Consider the following 14458-nt stretch of genomic DNA (forward strand, 5'->3'; position numbering starts at 1 on the left):
TCAAAGGTCAGCAACACAAATTTAAACACCAGAACTCCACAACAGTCATCAGGAAGGTGCGCAAAACTTGTTCAACTTTTTCCCAAGTTAGTTGCACCAAGAGTGGGGGTCTCTTTTTCTTTTAAAGAAATCATATAAAAAAAATAAAAAAAATCACATTAAGCACATTACTACAGAACAATTTTTCCATGTGCCAGCTCTACCATTCAAAAATTGCTGTATTAAAGTGACATGTTTTGGCAACATTCATTGCATGGTATTTTGAGTGGAATGTAATATGACTGGATGCTCACAAATATTAATCCTGAGCATGCAAAGGGAATTAACTATATTTTCCTTCTTAAAGGATCACAAAAAGTATTAACAAGATTTTAAACATCTTAGCAGCATAATCAAAAATGTTGTACAACAAGAGGTCACTGTGAGTTATGTCGGCATTCTTTGGCCCCAAAAGAAATTTTGTCAAATGTCAGGACTTGTGCATACAATAATAATTTCTTAAAAAGGTAAAAGGGCACAGAAGTAGCCTTTTACAGGAGATGCATAGTTTTTTGCTGCATATTTTAAGATGCATGCATCATCAGTATAACTACAAGTGGATAAAGTAGGTTTCATTAAGTACTTGCTTAAAATAAAGGAAACTAATGAACAAAAACTGACCTGGATAACACCTAGAACTGCCTGCTTTAAGTAGAATTTTCATAGCTGTAGTGTATCCTAAACCAACCCCAAACATACCTATCACCAAGAAAACAGAAAAAGCATTCCTACCAGTCAATATAAATGAAGAAAACAACAATGATCATTTCTGTCCAAACCAAAATATAGAAGTTTTTCCACTTAGACAAATGTGTTTCTTGGTCAAACAGAACACCACTTTTACAGAAAATTCTTAAACATATGTTTTATCTTAACCAATCTGGTAACTAARATGGAGATCAAAATCTAAAACAATGTTTTAATAGCTACTCATGATTAACAACTTAGAAACAAACTTACAACTTCATATATAACCTAGTGAGCTAACATTTGGCTGAAAGACGACATTTACTTTTCAAAATGTAATTGCTAAACCTGAATCCCCAGTTATCTGTTTCTAGATGGGCTATGATCAGTAACTTCAGAACATAAACAAACATAAAAATCTAAGCCCTTTCTTTTTTTGCCTATGTTACATGACTGCAGGAGAGTAACACACAATATTTTCAAAATATGAAAACAGAACACATTTAATTAACAAAAACAATTTTAAAAGGTGTTCACAATGACATGTGTGTGCTGTATTGACACAATAATTTCAAGTTATGTTAAAGTAATTTTTCATCACTGAACGTACGCCTCCTTTTTTGTTGTTACTAATACTTTGTGGGTGCTTTGTAGGTCTTCTTGAACTAGCAGTCAGAACATTGAATGTTGTCACATAGTAAATTAAGAGAATTTTGAGTATGTGTCTAATTAGGAGAGGTGGCAAATATACAAAATAAAATTACAGAAAAAGGATGCTGCAGTGTTCAAATAGGGTTCTTCGCTTACTGATATACCAGTAATTCTACTTACCAGTCTAGGGACAAATTTGTTATCACTTTCAAGACAGATTTCTTTTCTCCTGAAAATTACCTACAACTGTCATCCGGCACAAGGTAGAAGGGAGGTAAGTATAGTTCAACTGATTTAAAATCAGAGATGGTCAAAAAGATTTTTAAAAATGCACTGAACTGGTAAAATAAACTCAGTATCTCCATTTACAAATAACAGGATCAAATGGATTTTAATAAATAGGTAACCATGAGGTATTGGCAAACCAAACTGTTGTACTTAAACAAATCCATTATAAACAGGTGCAGAATTCATTATTCTTTTTAAAACATTTGCAGTTTTTTATTTGGAGAGGAGAAAAAAAATAGGTGGCAAGCTCCACATTCTACAATATTAAATAGCAAATAATTATAGCACACATTTGGAAAACCACCAGTGTTGGAGAGTTTTTCAGCTGTTGGCTAAACAACTGCAAATAACTGCCTTTGCCAAAAACAGAATAAAATGTCTAATTAAAAAATGATCTGTAACACCAGAAAATAACCTATTCAGTAATGTATTTTAAGAAGAAAGTTCAACCAAATATAGCAAAGACTGCAGCTATATCTATTCAGTTGTACAATCAAGTTTTCAATTCCGAATTCATTCAGAGCCTACAAGCTGCATCTCATGCTTTAGCACACACCAAGCCTGTCCCTACTCTGATGGTCCACARCAGTTCAGTGCTTGAAATGGAAGATGATGTACTAGCAAACCCTTCTTTACTGTTTTTACTGAGTACTTCTTCCACAAGTTCCTGTGCAAAAAGCTAATACCTTGTTGGTATAAGCGGAACTGTTTGACTCCACACCAGAACAAAACACAGGAGGAGCTCAGCAAGTTTCCACCACTGAGGTGGCAAGTGACTGTCATCTCTGACTCCCAAGTCTTAGTTGCTGCTCCAAATATGAGAACTGCCTAAGACGTGATGTTTCTCTTCTAATTCTATGCAGTGCAAAATATCACTGTCTTAAAATTAAACCATCTCCTCTAACAATTTTTCACTTTACCAAGCAGTAGGGTTATACGTTCAGTCACAGGAGCAGAGAACTTCATAATGTTCAACTACAGCATAARCAGACAGGTTTTTCCTGTAATTCCCCTATGTAAATATAGCAGGGACAAGGGTATTAGTGCAACCTGTTATAGTTAAACATTAAGAGACTTGATGCTAGGTTTTAGACTCATTCATACATTTTGTTAAATCCTGGTTCTTTCCATCAAAAATTCACCTTGAGGTCAGCCACCAAGTACTAACATAACAAACATATGAAAAGATTGCATTTGTTATTGGTATAATAGGCAAATTGGTAGGAACCTGAATGAAAACATAGCATACGGATCACAGTGTGGAAAAAGGTGGTGGATATAAAAAAGGCATACCTACAAAGTAAATACAACAGCTGTTCAACATCTCGGAGTAGTGAAGCATGTTTTGTCTCTGACAGTAATTATTTAGCCTCTCAGAAATAAAGGAAGTAGGGCAGAGGATACGCAGAAATAGACAAAATTAACAAGATTATGTGAAAAGTGAGGACCCTTCCAAACACAACTGCATAAGGAAGTACAAGAGAGAAAAGAAATTTTCAAAATCTCTCATAATGAGATTCAGCTTAACTCAGTAAATATCAATGATCAAAAATACTACAGGTCTAGGCCAATGATATTTAACCCAAAATTTACATCTAGAACAATTAAGAGCTAAAATGAGGTATTATAAAAWAGGCAAATCTATTAAATGCGAGACTAAATAATAAGTAATAAATGAGTCCTGTCATCCTCACAAAAATCTCAGTATATAGAAGATATAAAAGCAATATTTTTAAGATACAAGTACCTAGAGTTTAAATTCACATTTTGGATATATAATAAAAGGCAATTCAAACTCATGCTCTCTCTTGAAGATATAAAAGCTGCAGATGCGCTAAATCTTTAAAACATATATCAGCCAGTTATTGAGACAGCTTACATTCAGTGCACACATATTAAAACTCTGGCCCCAAAGCTGAAAAAGGCTGCTGTAGAGTCTGTACATATAAGGAGTTCTTATGCTATTTCAATAGTGAGCATTAACATTAAAACATAAATAACTGAAGGATTTTGCTTCAGTTTACGATTTCTTTTAAAATGCTAAATTCTTGTGCAAAGAGCTAAAATTCATTTACAACCAAAAGCATGGAAAACTTGATTTTCCATCTAGAGAGAAGAACATAATTGATACTAACCTTCAGGATCAAGAAGTTTTTCTATGCCCAGGTGTTGCCTGGCTACGTTGAATGCATGGTCTAATCGTTGTACAGGCAACTCTTGAGAAGCAACAGTGTTCCAGTCAAATAGGTCTGGTCTGAAGCAAACATAAAAGGAACAGTCAAGTTCTTCTTTGTCAGCATTAGATTTAATCATATATTTCTACTACTATCCATCAGGATCAGTGACTACCTTTACTTTCTTCTTCTTCTTCTTTTTTTTTTTTTTAAACCAAAGAACTTGTTCAATCACCAAGCTTCTTCGGTTCCAGYGTTATCTAATGGATTTGCATCCTATACTCATCCCTGTACAACACTAYCACATGAACCATATTTCTTCATCCCCAGTGAGTCCCACAGGCCTACAACCTCACTCCTCAAATCACCTGTTTTCACCCATACTCCTCAGGTCCTGCCGCCACCCAAAATGGCCCGAGCAGGCCAGCTTGCTCTCTTTCACTCCTAAATTCTGCCTGGGTAAGCCAGGTTATGTGCCGTGGCTGTGCACACTGGGACTGGCTCATGGCAGGCCAAGCAGGACAGACGACTGCTGAGSTCATTTTGCTGCCTTCCTTTGCTCTCCAGCCAGCAGGTTTTCACTACAGGGCTAAGAACGTAATCGCTGCTGAGATTTCCAGCTCTCATATCTGACTGAAATTGGTCAACAGATTCAAGAAGTAACAACTTGGGGACACATGTAGCATAACTGCACATGCCACTTTCCTTAGGAAAACCTTTAGAAAAAGGCACACTTTTCAGATGAGTAYGGAACTGTGGTCCCATCATTGGTTTTAACTGACATGAGTAAAAGCCTAGAGCACAGTTTAAATGCTTTTATAGGAAAAGGCCGAACCAACAAAACTGAATTATAGCTCAGATATACAATCTGAGACTTTGTATTATCATTTGCACTATTTGCAATACAAATAACATTAAGACACTGTGATCGCTAGCATTTCAGCTAGTATTTATCCATTAAGAAATCAGAATTTGTTATCAGGCATTCTGGGGAAAGAAAATTTTAGACAGGTATTCTGTAATGTGCACATAATAATATGAAGGAAAACAACTACATTGTGCGATTTGGACACTGTTCTAAATCAAAAAACATTTAAATACGTAATTTTACTTACAGATAAATCAAGTATGTTATCTACATACCTAATTAAAATGTTGCAATTAGTTATGAAAGATTTACTTACATTTTTAGTAATTTTAAAAGTTCATTTTAAACACTGTCTCCTATAGTTATAATTGATGGCAAAAAACATTGACTGCATCATACTGCAATAACTTCAAGAGAGCAAAGGAAAAATGCTATATGTGGTAGTAATTCTCCAGTTACAAACCTTTGCTCTCTGGTTTCTTCTGAAGAGAGGGGAGTGATTTACATAGTAAAAAATAAGTTATAAACTATTTTGCTTCTCTGTGCAGAATTTCCTAAGTGTTAATTAAGAATAGTGGTATTGCCTTTCGTTTCTTCTTGCCATATACAGAAGGACATTAAAATATTAAATTTTGCTGGGAGTAGGAGGGGGAAGGCAGAGGAAACTTAAGAGGTGATTAGCTCTGTTTCTAGTARTGAGTATAAGAAGTCTGTGATCTGATAGACTGTGGTTTATGTACTAAAATACAGGCATTTTCAAAATACAGATTATGTTTACACAGTTTTTTTTCCTTCAGTCTACATCCTACTCTACAGGTATACGCAAATTCTTTATTTCTTTATTCTCTCCAAATGTAGCACTTTGGCTTGCATATAACACAGAATGCATAAGCTCATAAAATAAATTTAGCCAAGGGAACATTACAGTAATCACAGAGCTATATTATGACTTTCTTAAAAACTTTACAAGAAAGTCTTGCTCAAAATAAACGTATAGAGACTGTGGTGTAAAAAGATTAATCACAGAAATGAAAGTTTTTAGGACGAGGAAAGAACGACATTTGAAGGACCTCCTCTTTGCCCTGAAATATTTTTGCAGTGATTTGGTTTGAAGTCCTAATTACATGTGTGTGGCTCTGAGCAGCACATTAACTMTACACAATCATGGCTGCTTTGGTGATGTAAGTTTTATATATAGGAATATGCTTTCTCCTAACCAGTCAGGAGTCCGCTGGGGAAAAATAATAACATTAAGTACTATTCTTTGAAGGATAACATGGTATTTTCTTATTCCTCTTGAGAAATCTTTGTCATCATAGATAATATCACAGATATTCAATTTCATCCACCTTCTCAATTGCATAATACAGGGAGCAAATCTGAAGTTAATGGCTATAGGTAGGCCAAAACTATTACCATCCCATCTCAATATTAGACACACAGAGGACAAAAATATGTCTTTTTTTTTTTTTTTTTAAACCCCAAACACTCTTACATGCCAAAGTTTCAGTAAGAAAAAATTTTGGATAGTGTCATGTTATAGAGCACCTTGGTTGAATTTGCATGCTTAGTAGCTGTATTGCATATGTGTCTGTGTATAGCATACCTAGCATATACAGCATCTCTCTTTCATACTTACTATAGATGGCAAGAATTGGAACTCTCTGAGACAGCAATAAAAGGTAAGTAATAAGAGCTCTTCAATAAAGCACTGACTGCTTTCTTACGAATTTTCTTCATATTGTAAACATAAAATGAAAAGAGAGTGTTGATTCCAAGCCAACTCAAAAGTACATAGCCATTTACTGCATCTCAGCTGAGAGCACTAACTTAATCAAAAACAAAACAAAAAAACYCCCACCAACCCATTTGAAAGCTCAGTCTATTCCAATAGCAATTTAACTCTCCAGATTTTCCCATTGTTAAAACAACAACAACAAAAAAAACCACTCGAGTACATACACACACACTTCAGTGACCTCATCTCTAGAACATGAGTATCATAATGGCAGTTTGAAATGTCAGCTTCTCGGTATGATGTCTCTTCAGATGTCCTGCTGTGTATATTTAAGGGGCGATACTGCCAAGTACTATTGCTGGAGAGATTACAGCATAAAAGATTTTAAGGACTGTGGTACACAGCAAATAGCTTTTAAAAATCCCTGAAACATTAAAACAGAATTTCAGCTAACAACTGGCTTACTAAGGAGTTTTAAATATAGGTGTAAGCAGGTGTGAAATAGCAGAGAAAAGATATCAAAGGGAATACTGATTCTCAACCTTTGATTTGCTCTCTCTGTATTGTTCAAATGGCACAAAGGGAGAGGAGATCTGCTCTTAAGTCTGCAGCTTGGTTCATCGCTGACAGGGAGTAAAGCCCAGCAGACATAAGTAGCAGAGTTCACTCCTCTTCCTGAAAACCTAAGAGCAGACGCCTGTTCAAAAGAGTCAGGAGTAGCTAGAACATGTTAAGCTCCAGCAACCCACTAGCTGATCAGCTAAAGCAGCACTGACCTTTTCGTAGTTTATAACAACATTGTGGAGAGCCAAAATTGAAAGGATTAGTGTTTCAACTACAAATTTTATACTGTAAAATCAAAAGTTACATTGAGTATCAGGTAATTTTTGCTCTTGCAGTTCTTTCCTATAACTAAACAGAAAGAAAAAAAAAAAAAGGAGGAAACAAAACTGATGTCTTCCAAAGTATATTTGCAAGGAAAATACCTGGTCATTACAYATAAAAAGGAACAGGTTTTTTGTATTACAATTGCATAACCTATGGGGGCAGTAGATCAGTCAAGGTGAGATAAGCAAATCTGGAGGAGTAGTATAAGGCCAAGAAAATCCAGCCATGCTTCTATGCAGGAAATTGAAGTCATGGATAAGACCAGTCACAACCACCACAAAAGCAACAGGCTACCATCAGATTTAAAGCAAGCAACAAAACAAAACTCAGAGGCAGCCGATGACCATGTTCAGTAACTCCACCCCAACACAGCTCTATCCTCCTAGCATCAGCCCTGGCAGTCAGGCAGACATYTAAGAGAAACATAGATTCTTGAAAGCTTACTCTTATTCTTCCTCAGAGACCACCTACTAAATCTTCACCAAAAATGGAAAGCTAATTCTAAACCTATAACAAAAAAATGAGTGCAGATACAGAAATTTAGACAGAAAAAAAGCAGTTCATAAGCAGTGAAGAAAAAACAGGATTTCTGGAAGCCTGCTTCTTTATCTACTTCAGACATGTTCATTCATTCAAATAAGGTTTTTCCATAGAAACAGGAAATTAATAATTCCTCTAAGATGTGTATGGCAGTGAATCCTGGAGAGGTGATGAATTCTGCTAAGATGTAAAGATTCAAGGAACGTAAGGAAAACAAAGTAGAATGAAGCTGGTCAGACATACTGCACACTTGAAACCCTAAGTCACCTAATAACAGTACTAATTTTAATGCATAATACATATTTCCATTTCTGGATTAAGAAAAAAAAAAGCTGAATCAGAGGGACCTACGGGGGAAAAGAAAAGAGAGAAAAAATAGAATTTACATAATCAGCAAGGTTTTTTCCCCCATATACTTCAAAGGGAGAATTTTGAAGGAAGGCAGTGAAACATTTTGAAGACGCTTTCACATCACAGTATTTTGCTGTAGTCCTATTGTTTTCATTTCTTTAGCATTTCTTAAGTGAAGCTTATCACAAGCCTTTAAATAGGCAACCTTTATAACTTTTACATAGCTATCAGTAAAAAAAAAAAAAAGAAATTACACAACGGTAATTATGAACATTACAAAAAAACACCATCCATGTATAATAGGCCATTTCCTTAAGCAGTTTTAACATCTAGCTAAGGTTATAATGGGCTCCAGCAAAGTAATTTAGCAAAAAAGCAACTTACAGATTTAATTCAAAAAAACTTTCCATAAAGGTAAGTGGAGAGGAGCCACATTCATATCATAAAAGTTGTTGCCTCCTTTTTAAGAGAAAAGTTGTTTCTTCATCATTGAGCTAGCTCTATCTATACAAGAAAATTTGCTGGTACCTCCAGTTTTCTCACAGTTAAAACAAACCAGCAGCTAGTAATATAAAATAGCAAGTAATCCAGTGACCTGTCAAAATAAAAATATTCTCATACATCTTCATACTATCATCTTCTGCTTTCCCTTTAGCTTACTAAAGAATGCTTTTGCTTCTTCTACCCAGGACTTCTTTTTTTTTAAATGAAGTTTTCTTTCTTCCCTCCACAATCTGCAATCCTGAAGCAGAGGCAGCTGCAGTGAAGTGCTGATTTCCAAGGCAGTCACCTGGTCTAAGTTCTAGCATTTTAAAGAAGCAAGAAGGAAGCTAATGAGTGCTTCTTGCTCCCACTTGAAAATCTTGATTAAAGGGCCAGAAATAGCCTGAGAAAAGTTAGAGAAAAGAGGCAAAGATCTTTCTGAGACCCATATGGAGCAAAAGGATTACCAGAAGTTAACAGAGAAAGTTCTCTGTGAACTAGAGCCTCAAGTAGGGACAGTTTCAACAGTAGCAGGACTGACTTCTCTCCCTTACCACAACAGTTTATTTTTCTGATATTCCTAGGAAGATGGTGCCACCTCACAGCTGTTGTCTTGTTTATTCAGTACAATGTAGAACATACTGTTCATGGAAATGCATCCCAAGTTTATCTTTTTATTCTGAAAATTTATACCTCAGGCTCACTGACATGGCCTTGCAGCTTTGTAAAGTACCCTGAGCTTCACTGCCTCTCACACTCAGTATTAAAAGGAGAGCAATAGCTGTTGAGCATAAGTATCCACAGAGAGAAGGTAATTATACAAATGGGAATATCTACTCAAAGTAGGCTCTTGAAAAATGACCAGAGAAAGGGCATTAGAAATATCTGATCAAAACAAAACTGTCAGCTACAAGCAAGAGAAGGTTGGGTTAAAAGACTATGAGAGATGATGCTTGCCACTGAGAGTACTGCTCTTACAGCGTATTATGTCTATGTATTCAGTGGTTCATGCAAGTCTCTTACTTTCTTTTAATTCCTTCAGGAAAGCACTGAGAATTTTCATCCACATATGAATTCTACAATAAACTTTGAAACTATAAAAAAAAAAAAACCCACCTATCCCAGAAAACATTATGCATGAGAAATGAAAATATCAGTTAAATCACCAGTTAAAGAACAGGGATTGATTTTGTTCTGCTTTATTTTTAAGACTTGTAGCTATTTAATTATTATCAATGTAAAAATAACTGTACTATACTAGATCTATATTAAAAAGAACTATACTATACTAGATCACATCAGTGGTTCACATAAAGCCAGTATCCTCTCCTTGAAAATAACATTTAACCCTTCCAGCTATCAGGAGCTTAGGGAGTTTCCGAGTTGGAGTATTTGTGTTTGGTCAGGTATGCTGTCACAGGACTTCAACAAGCTTATCTTAATTTTTTTCCTGCCATTCTTGAGTTTCTTGCATCTCATCCCTGAGCAAAGATGACTTAGTACTACCTAAGATGTTTTTGGAGGGCAGATACCTAAAATATAACAGGGATACAAACCACTCAAGGTATATCAGATCAAGGTGTAACAGCTTTCCAGTGTGTTTATTCCTTTACAGTGAGGAATGTACTATGGTGAATATAATGTTTTCTGTCATGTAGTGTCTATCCTTAAACATTTCACACCATCACTGTGTCTTGATATTGTTGGCGAAACAGATAAATACTATTTAGCAACTGAATCCATAAGGAAATGGTATACATAGAAAACACATAAACATAATGTAAAAGAGGTTGAGGTTTATTGTTTTTGTTTAGTTAAGACCAGATGGAGAGATGGAATATGTATAGTTAGTAGCAATTACAGAATGTTAACATCAAAACTGAGAAGAAATGTAAATTTATCTATCTCCCAACTTTATCTGTTCAGTCAACTTCCTCTTGATATTCTTTTCCCTTCCCTCACCCTGAAGTCAAAAGGAACTGTCCACAGACAAAACTACTGCAACAAAAATGTAACAGAGGCTGTAAACTGAGGCTGAACATGAAAGTTGCTTGAAGGATAAATCAAAGATGCAACAACCACTGTGAACAGAGTAAACATATAGTATATACTATTATTTATTTTAAATTTTATTTGTATTTATTTCCTTCAAAATTATTTGTCATTATCTGTTGCGAGTTGTAAAGCAGGTGAGTTTGCAAAAGAACTATTTTATTTCTTTGAAAGTACATTAAAACAGCATGTCTAAAAAATTTTCTGCTTACTGTATGTAATGTTTTCTGGAAGTAGATTGTGAATTAAATCTATTTCTAGTAAATTACAATTTAAAAATTTGAGCACTCAGCTAAAATTTCAGCTGTGGTAATATACAGAACAGTGTAACATATCTTTTGATACAGTTATAAAAAAGGCTTGAAACATTTTAAAGAAAAAAAAACTAATTGTAAAAATACTAGTGTGATTTAGATATACAGCGAACTAACCACAGAATGTAATAACTGATCTCAACAGGTTAGTACTTTATGTCAAACCTGTTTCAAAATTACCTAGCATTAGTCTTAGATGTGTTACTAGTGAACTATTCTACAAAAGAGTAATAAATATTTCAGACAAGTACTTGCAGTGCTTTTGCTCAATTAAAAACTAGTAGCCAAATGTAGTGGTTACTGTATATTTACCAAAGTAAAATCAATATATCTAAAAATATCAAGTTATAATTATGGCCACTGTGTATTTTATCTGCCTGTTAATAAGCTGCTTATTATAGGATTAAGTGGTTGATTCCTTGTAGCAACTTATCCCCAAAAGCAATCACCATCACGAAAGTAGGGCAGCTTTGGAGATGCAGCAATGAAGGAGAAGCATGAAGTACTCATATCCTTACGAGCCCAGTTAAGGATGAAGTTTTCCAAGCCCATTAATCCAGCATAGACTGGCATTTTCACTTAGAGAAGCAGCCTCAGGATGCAGTTTAACATTTTATCTAATATAGTGTAACTGTGGACGCCACTGACAAGAAGCAGTATTGCTCTCTCTCCCCCTTTCTGCTCTTCATTCCCCATACTTACCAAGGCCTAGGTGCATGCTCTCACTGTTTATTTCCCTTGCATTGGATCATGGGACTGCATAGCAACAGAAAGTCAATCTGACCTGACAGAAAGATGGCTCACAAAAACAAATAAAATAYCTAGATACTATTGTTTTCAGTGGATCAGCTTGCCGAACCAATGCCCTAGTACCATTGTCACTAGTTCCAAGAGGCACATGAGGCACAAGAGAAAAGAGGTACTGATTGCAGGAAATTTTATTCTTATTTAGCTCCCCAAACACAGTTGTCCTAATATCTGCATAAACACTTGTGTCAACAWCACGAAGGTGTAAGCGCACCAGGCCTGAGTGCACCAATGGCGGAATAACAGCAGGATGGGGGTGCCACTTGCTAATGTTGTAAGTACCAAATGGAGGTGAAAGACTGCATTAAGACCTTTTGTAGTATAATAAATTCTTCTTTAAAATTGTGCCTTGCTCCTACCATTACAACCAAACAATATTTGTAAATTGAAGTTCAGGCAGATCTATTCGGTGATCTCAGGCATACACAGCCTCAAAAAAATGGCCTCAGAGCAAGAGATGTAAGATTACACTGTGACTGGGATGGAGGTGTAAGGCATAGGTGGCCACTGTAGAAAACTGGATGGCTGACAGTGTTAGCCTTAGGACTATTACAGTGAAGGACTTTATCAGACCATTTCATTTATAAACAGTTACATGAGCCAGTGAAAATTTTGGAAACACACACCTGTAGCTGTTCACTGCAGAAGTTGGAAGACATATATTGTCTCAGTCTGTGTTTTAGAAGTATTTTGCCTGATTTTGAGCATTTAATGCAACCAAGAATAAAAACAAAAAAAATTATTATTGCTTGACTTGTACTGTTATCTTGTAAATCTCTAATCTCTTACTAAATTGAATGTACCCATTTATTTGTTCAAAAACTCAATTCTCACTAATAATTTAGAGCAGTCAGCCATCTTTCAGGACAACTCCCTTTAGGAGAGAGGTATAGAAGGTGCAGAAGACAGATCAGGGCTTAAAACATTAGAAAATAAGTATTGTTTTAAATCAGTAGTGGCAGGAACCCTACCAACTAGACCTTTAAGAGAGATCAGCCTGCACCTTTTCCTTAAGTCAAGTAAACAGAACCACCAACTTTGAAACTTTGATTTTGAAAGCTTTTTTTTTTTTTTTTTAAACAGCATAGACTAGAACAAGATAACTTCTGAGAGAGGGAGAAAACTCAGATCAGCTGGGGAATAACATGAAAAGTCTTGAAAACAACTCCATCTTTTCCTGCTGTGTCCTTTCAAAGCAAATCCTTACTTTCAATCCAGCAACCATCAGTGGCTTTCAACAAACACTACATTGTCCCTTTCCAGGTTCCTACAGAACAATCTCCTCTTCCCTGCAGGACAACCTCAAAGGCTTAACTTCAGATCTCTTCCTTGCTCTTCTCAAGGGTTTCCACATCTGTACTCCTCCTTCAGACCCTCTATTTGCTATACATCAAAATACCAAAAAATAATCTGAACTGAGCATCTTCAGTTGCTCTGCAGGAAAGCTCAGACCCTCTTATCCCCCAAGAGGATTCAATCTGACACAGCACCCAGAGCAAAGCAAACAGGCAACCATTTAAAAGACTGCTGAAAAGTCCACATACAAGAAATAGCTAACCACCCCCCCCCCCCCCCAAGCATAATAGCTACATCACCTTCAAGCCCTCTATTACAAGCTCATTGAAGTAATGGAAGTCAGTTTTCCTACCTGTGACTGTGGAGGAGTGCATTGAAAGCCAATCCATCAGACCAGCTACTGGTGAAATTGATAACATTGACCTGTGGGTAATTACGAGTTGATTGGCGGACCCAGCTCAGCAGAATCTTTTCACTGTTTGTCTGTTGCAATCCAGCCATGATGTTTTTCATTACATCTTTGACCTACAAAAAGAGAGAGTATTTTATCAATTATGAGCTTATTTATTAAAAGCTGACTCTTTCTTTGACCCCAAAAAACTCATTGCCTGCATTTAAGCCTTAAAGGAAAACTTCCTAAGTAATTACATAGCCTACTTGGTGTCACAGTATAATGACAGCAGTGAAGTCTTCCTGTTTAAAAACAACCAGTGTTGACTTGCTGGTCATCTTTGCTAATGCCTTCAGTACATTCATCACTGTGACACATAAAGCGTTCTGTGAAGAAAGAGAGAAAGCACATCTTTGTGCGTTATTTATGGAAACAGATTGCATTTGAAATAAGCATTTTTCCTTGTGGTTTTCTTTTCTCTGGCAAATACATCCTTAGTTAAGAGGATACATTATAGCAAAGCTGATAAAATGATGGAAAGAATTCTTCTCATATTGACAAGGTTGAAATAAATACTAAGGAAAAACAAATGTGTTCAGAGGACCGTAAATAATGTTTTAGACTTAAATGTATGCCCTATATTTGCACACATACATTTCAATGAAAAGTGAATTCAATTGTATATATTTAAGGAACATTGTATATGTTTCATTTTCTTGAATTTAATTTCATAATTAGTTGATATTCCCCTTTCATTAGAGAAAGCTCATCCATCTACAGTTACCTTTCTACAAAAAACAATTTTAAGGGGGCTTCCAAAAATATTAGTCTGGAGTTTGACATAGCAGAGCCACTTACTTACACATTTCTTAGCAGCTTCATTACTAGCCA

At 35.7% G+C, this 14458-nt stretch overlaps 1 protein-coding gene across 1 annotated transcript in view; it reads right to left on the reverse strand.

Annotated features, from left to right (window-relative positions):
- LOC112969900 (dystrophin) overlaps window positions 1-13701 on the reverse strand; it is a gene marked incomplete at its 3' end in the record, with an annotated part of 817409 nt that extends 803708 nt beyond the window's left edge. The window contains exons 1-2 of the mRNA XM_026073700.1: window positions 13529-13701; window positions 3801-3919 (exon numbers count right to left, since the gene is read on the reverse strand). Of these exons, the coding sequence (XP_025929485.1) occupies window positions 3801-3919; window positions 13529-13689 (280 nt within the window). The remainder of the gene's footprint in view (window positions 1-3800; window positions 3920-13528) is intronic.
- Window positions 13702-14458: the final 757 nt, after the last annotated feature.

Source organism: Apteryx rowi, unplaced genomic scaffold (genome assembly GCF_003343035.1).
Source record: "Apteryx rowi isolate R43461 unplaced genomic scaffold, aptRow1 scaffold_373, whole genome shotgun sequence".
NCBI lineage: Eukaryota > Metazoa > Chordata > Aves > Apterygiformes > Apterygidae > Apteryx > Apteryx rowi.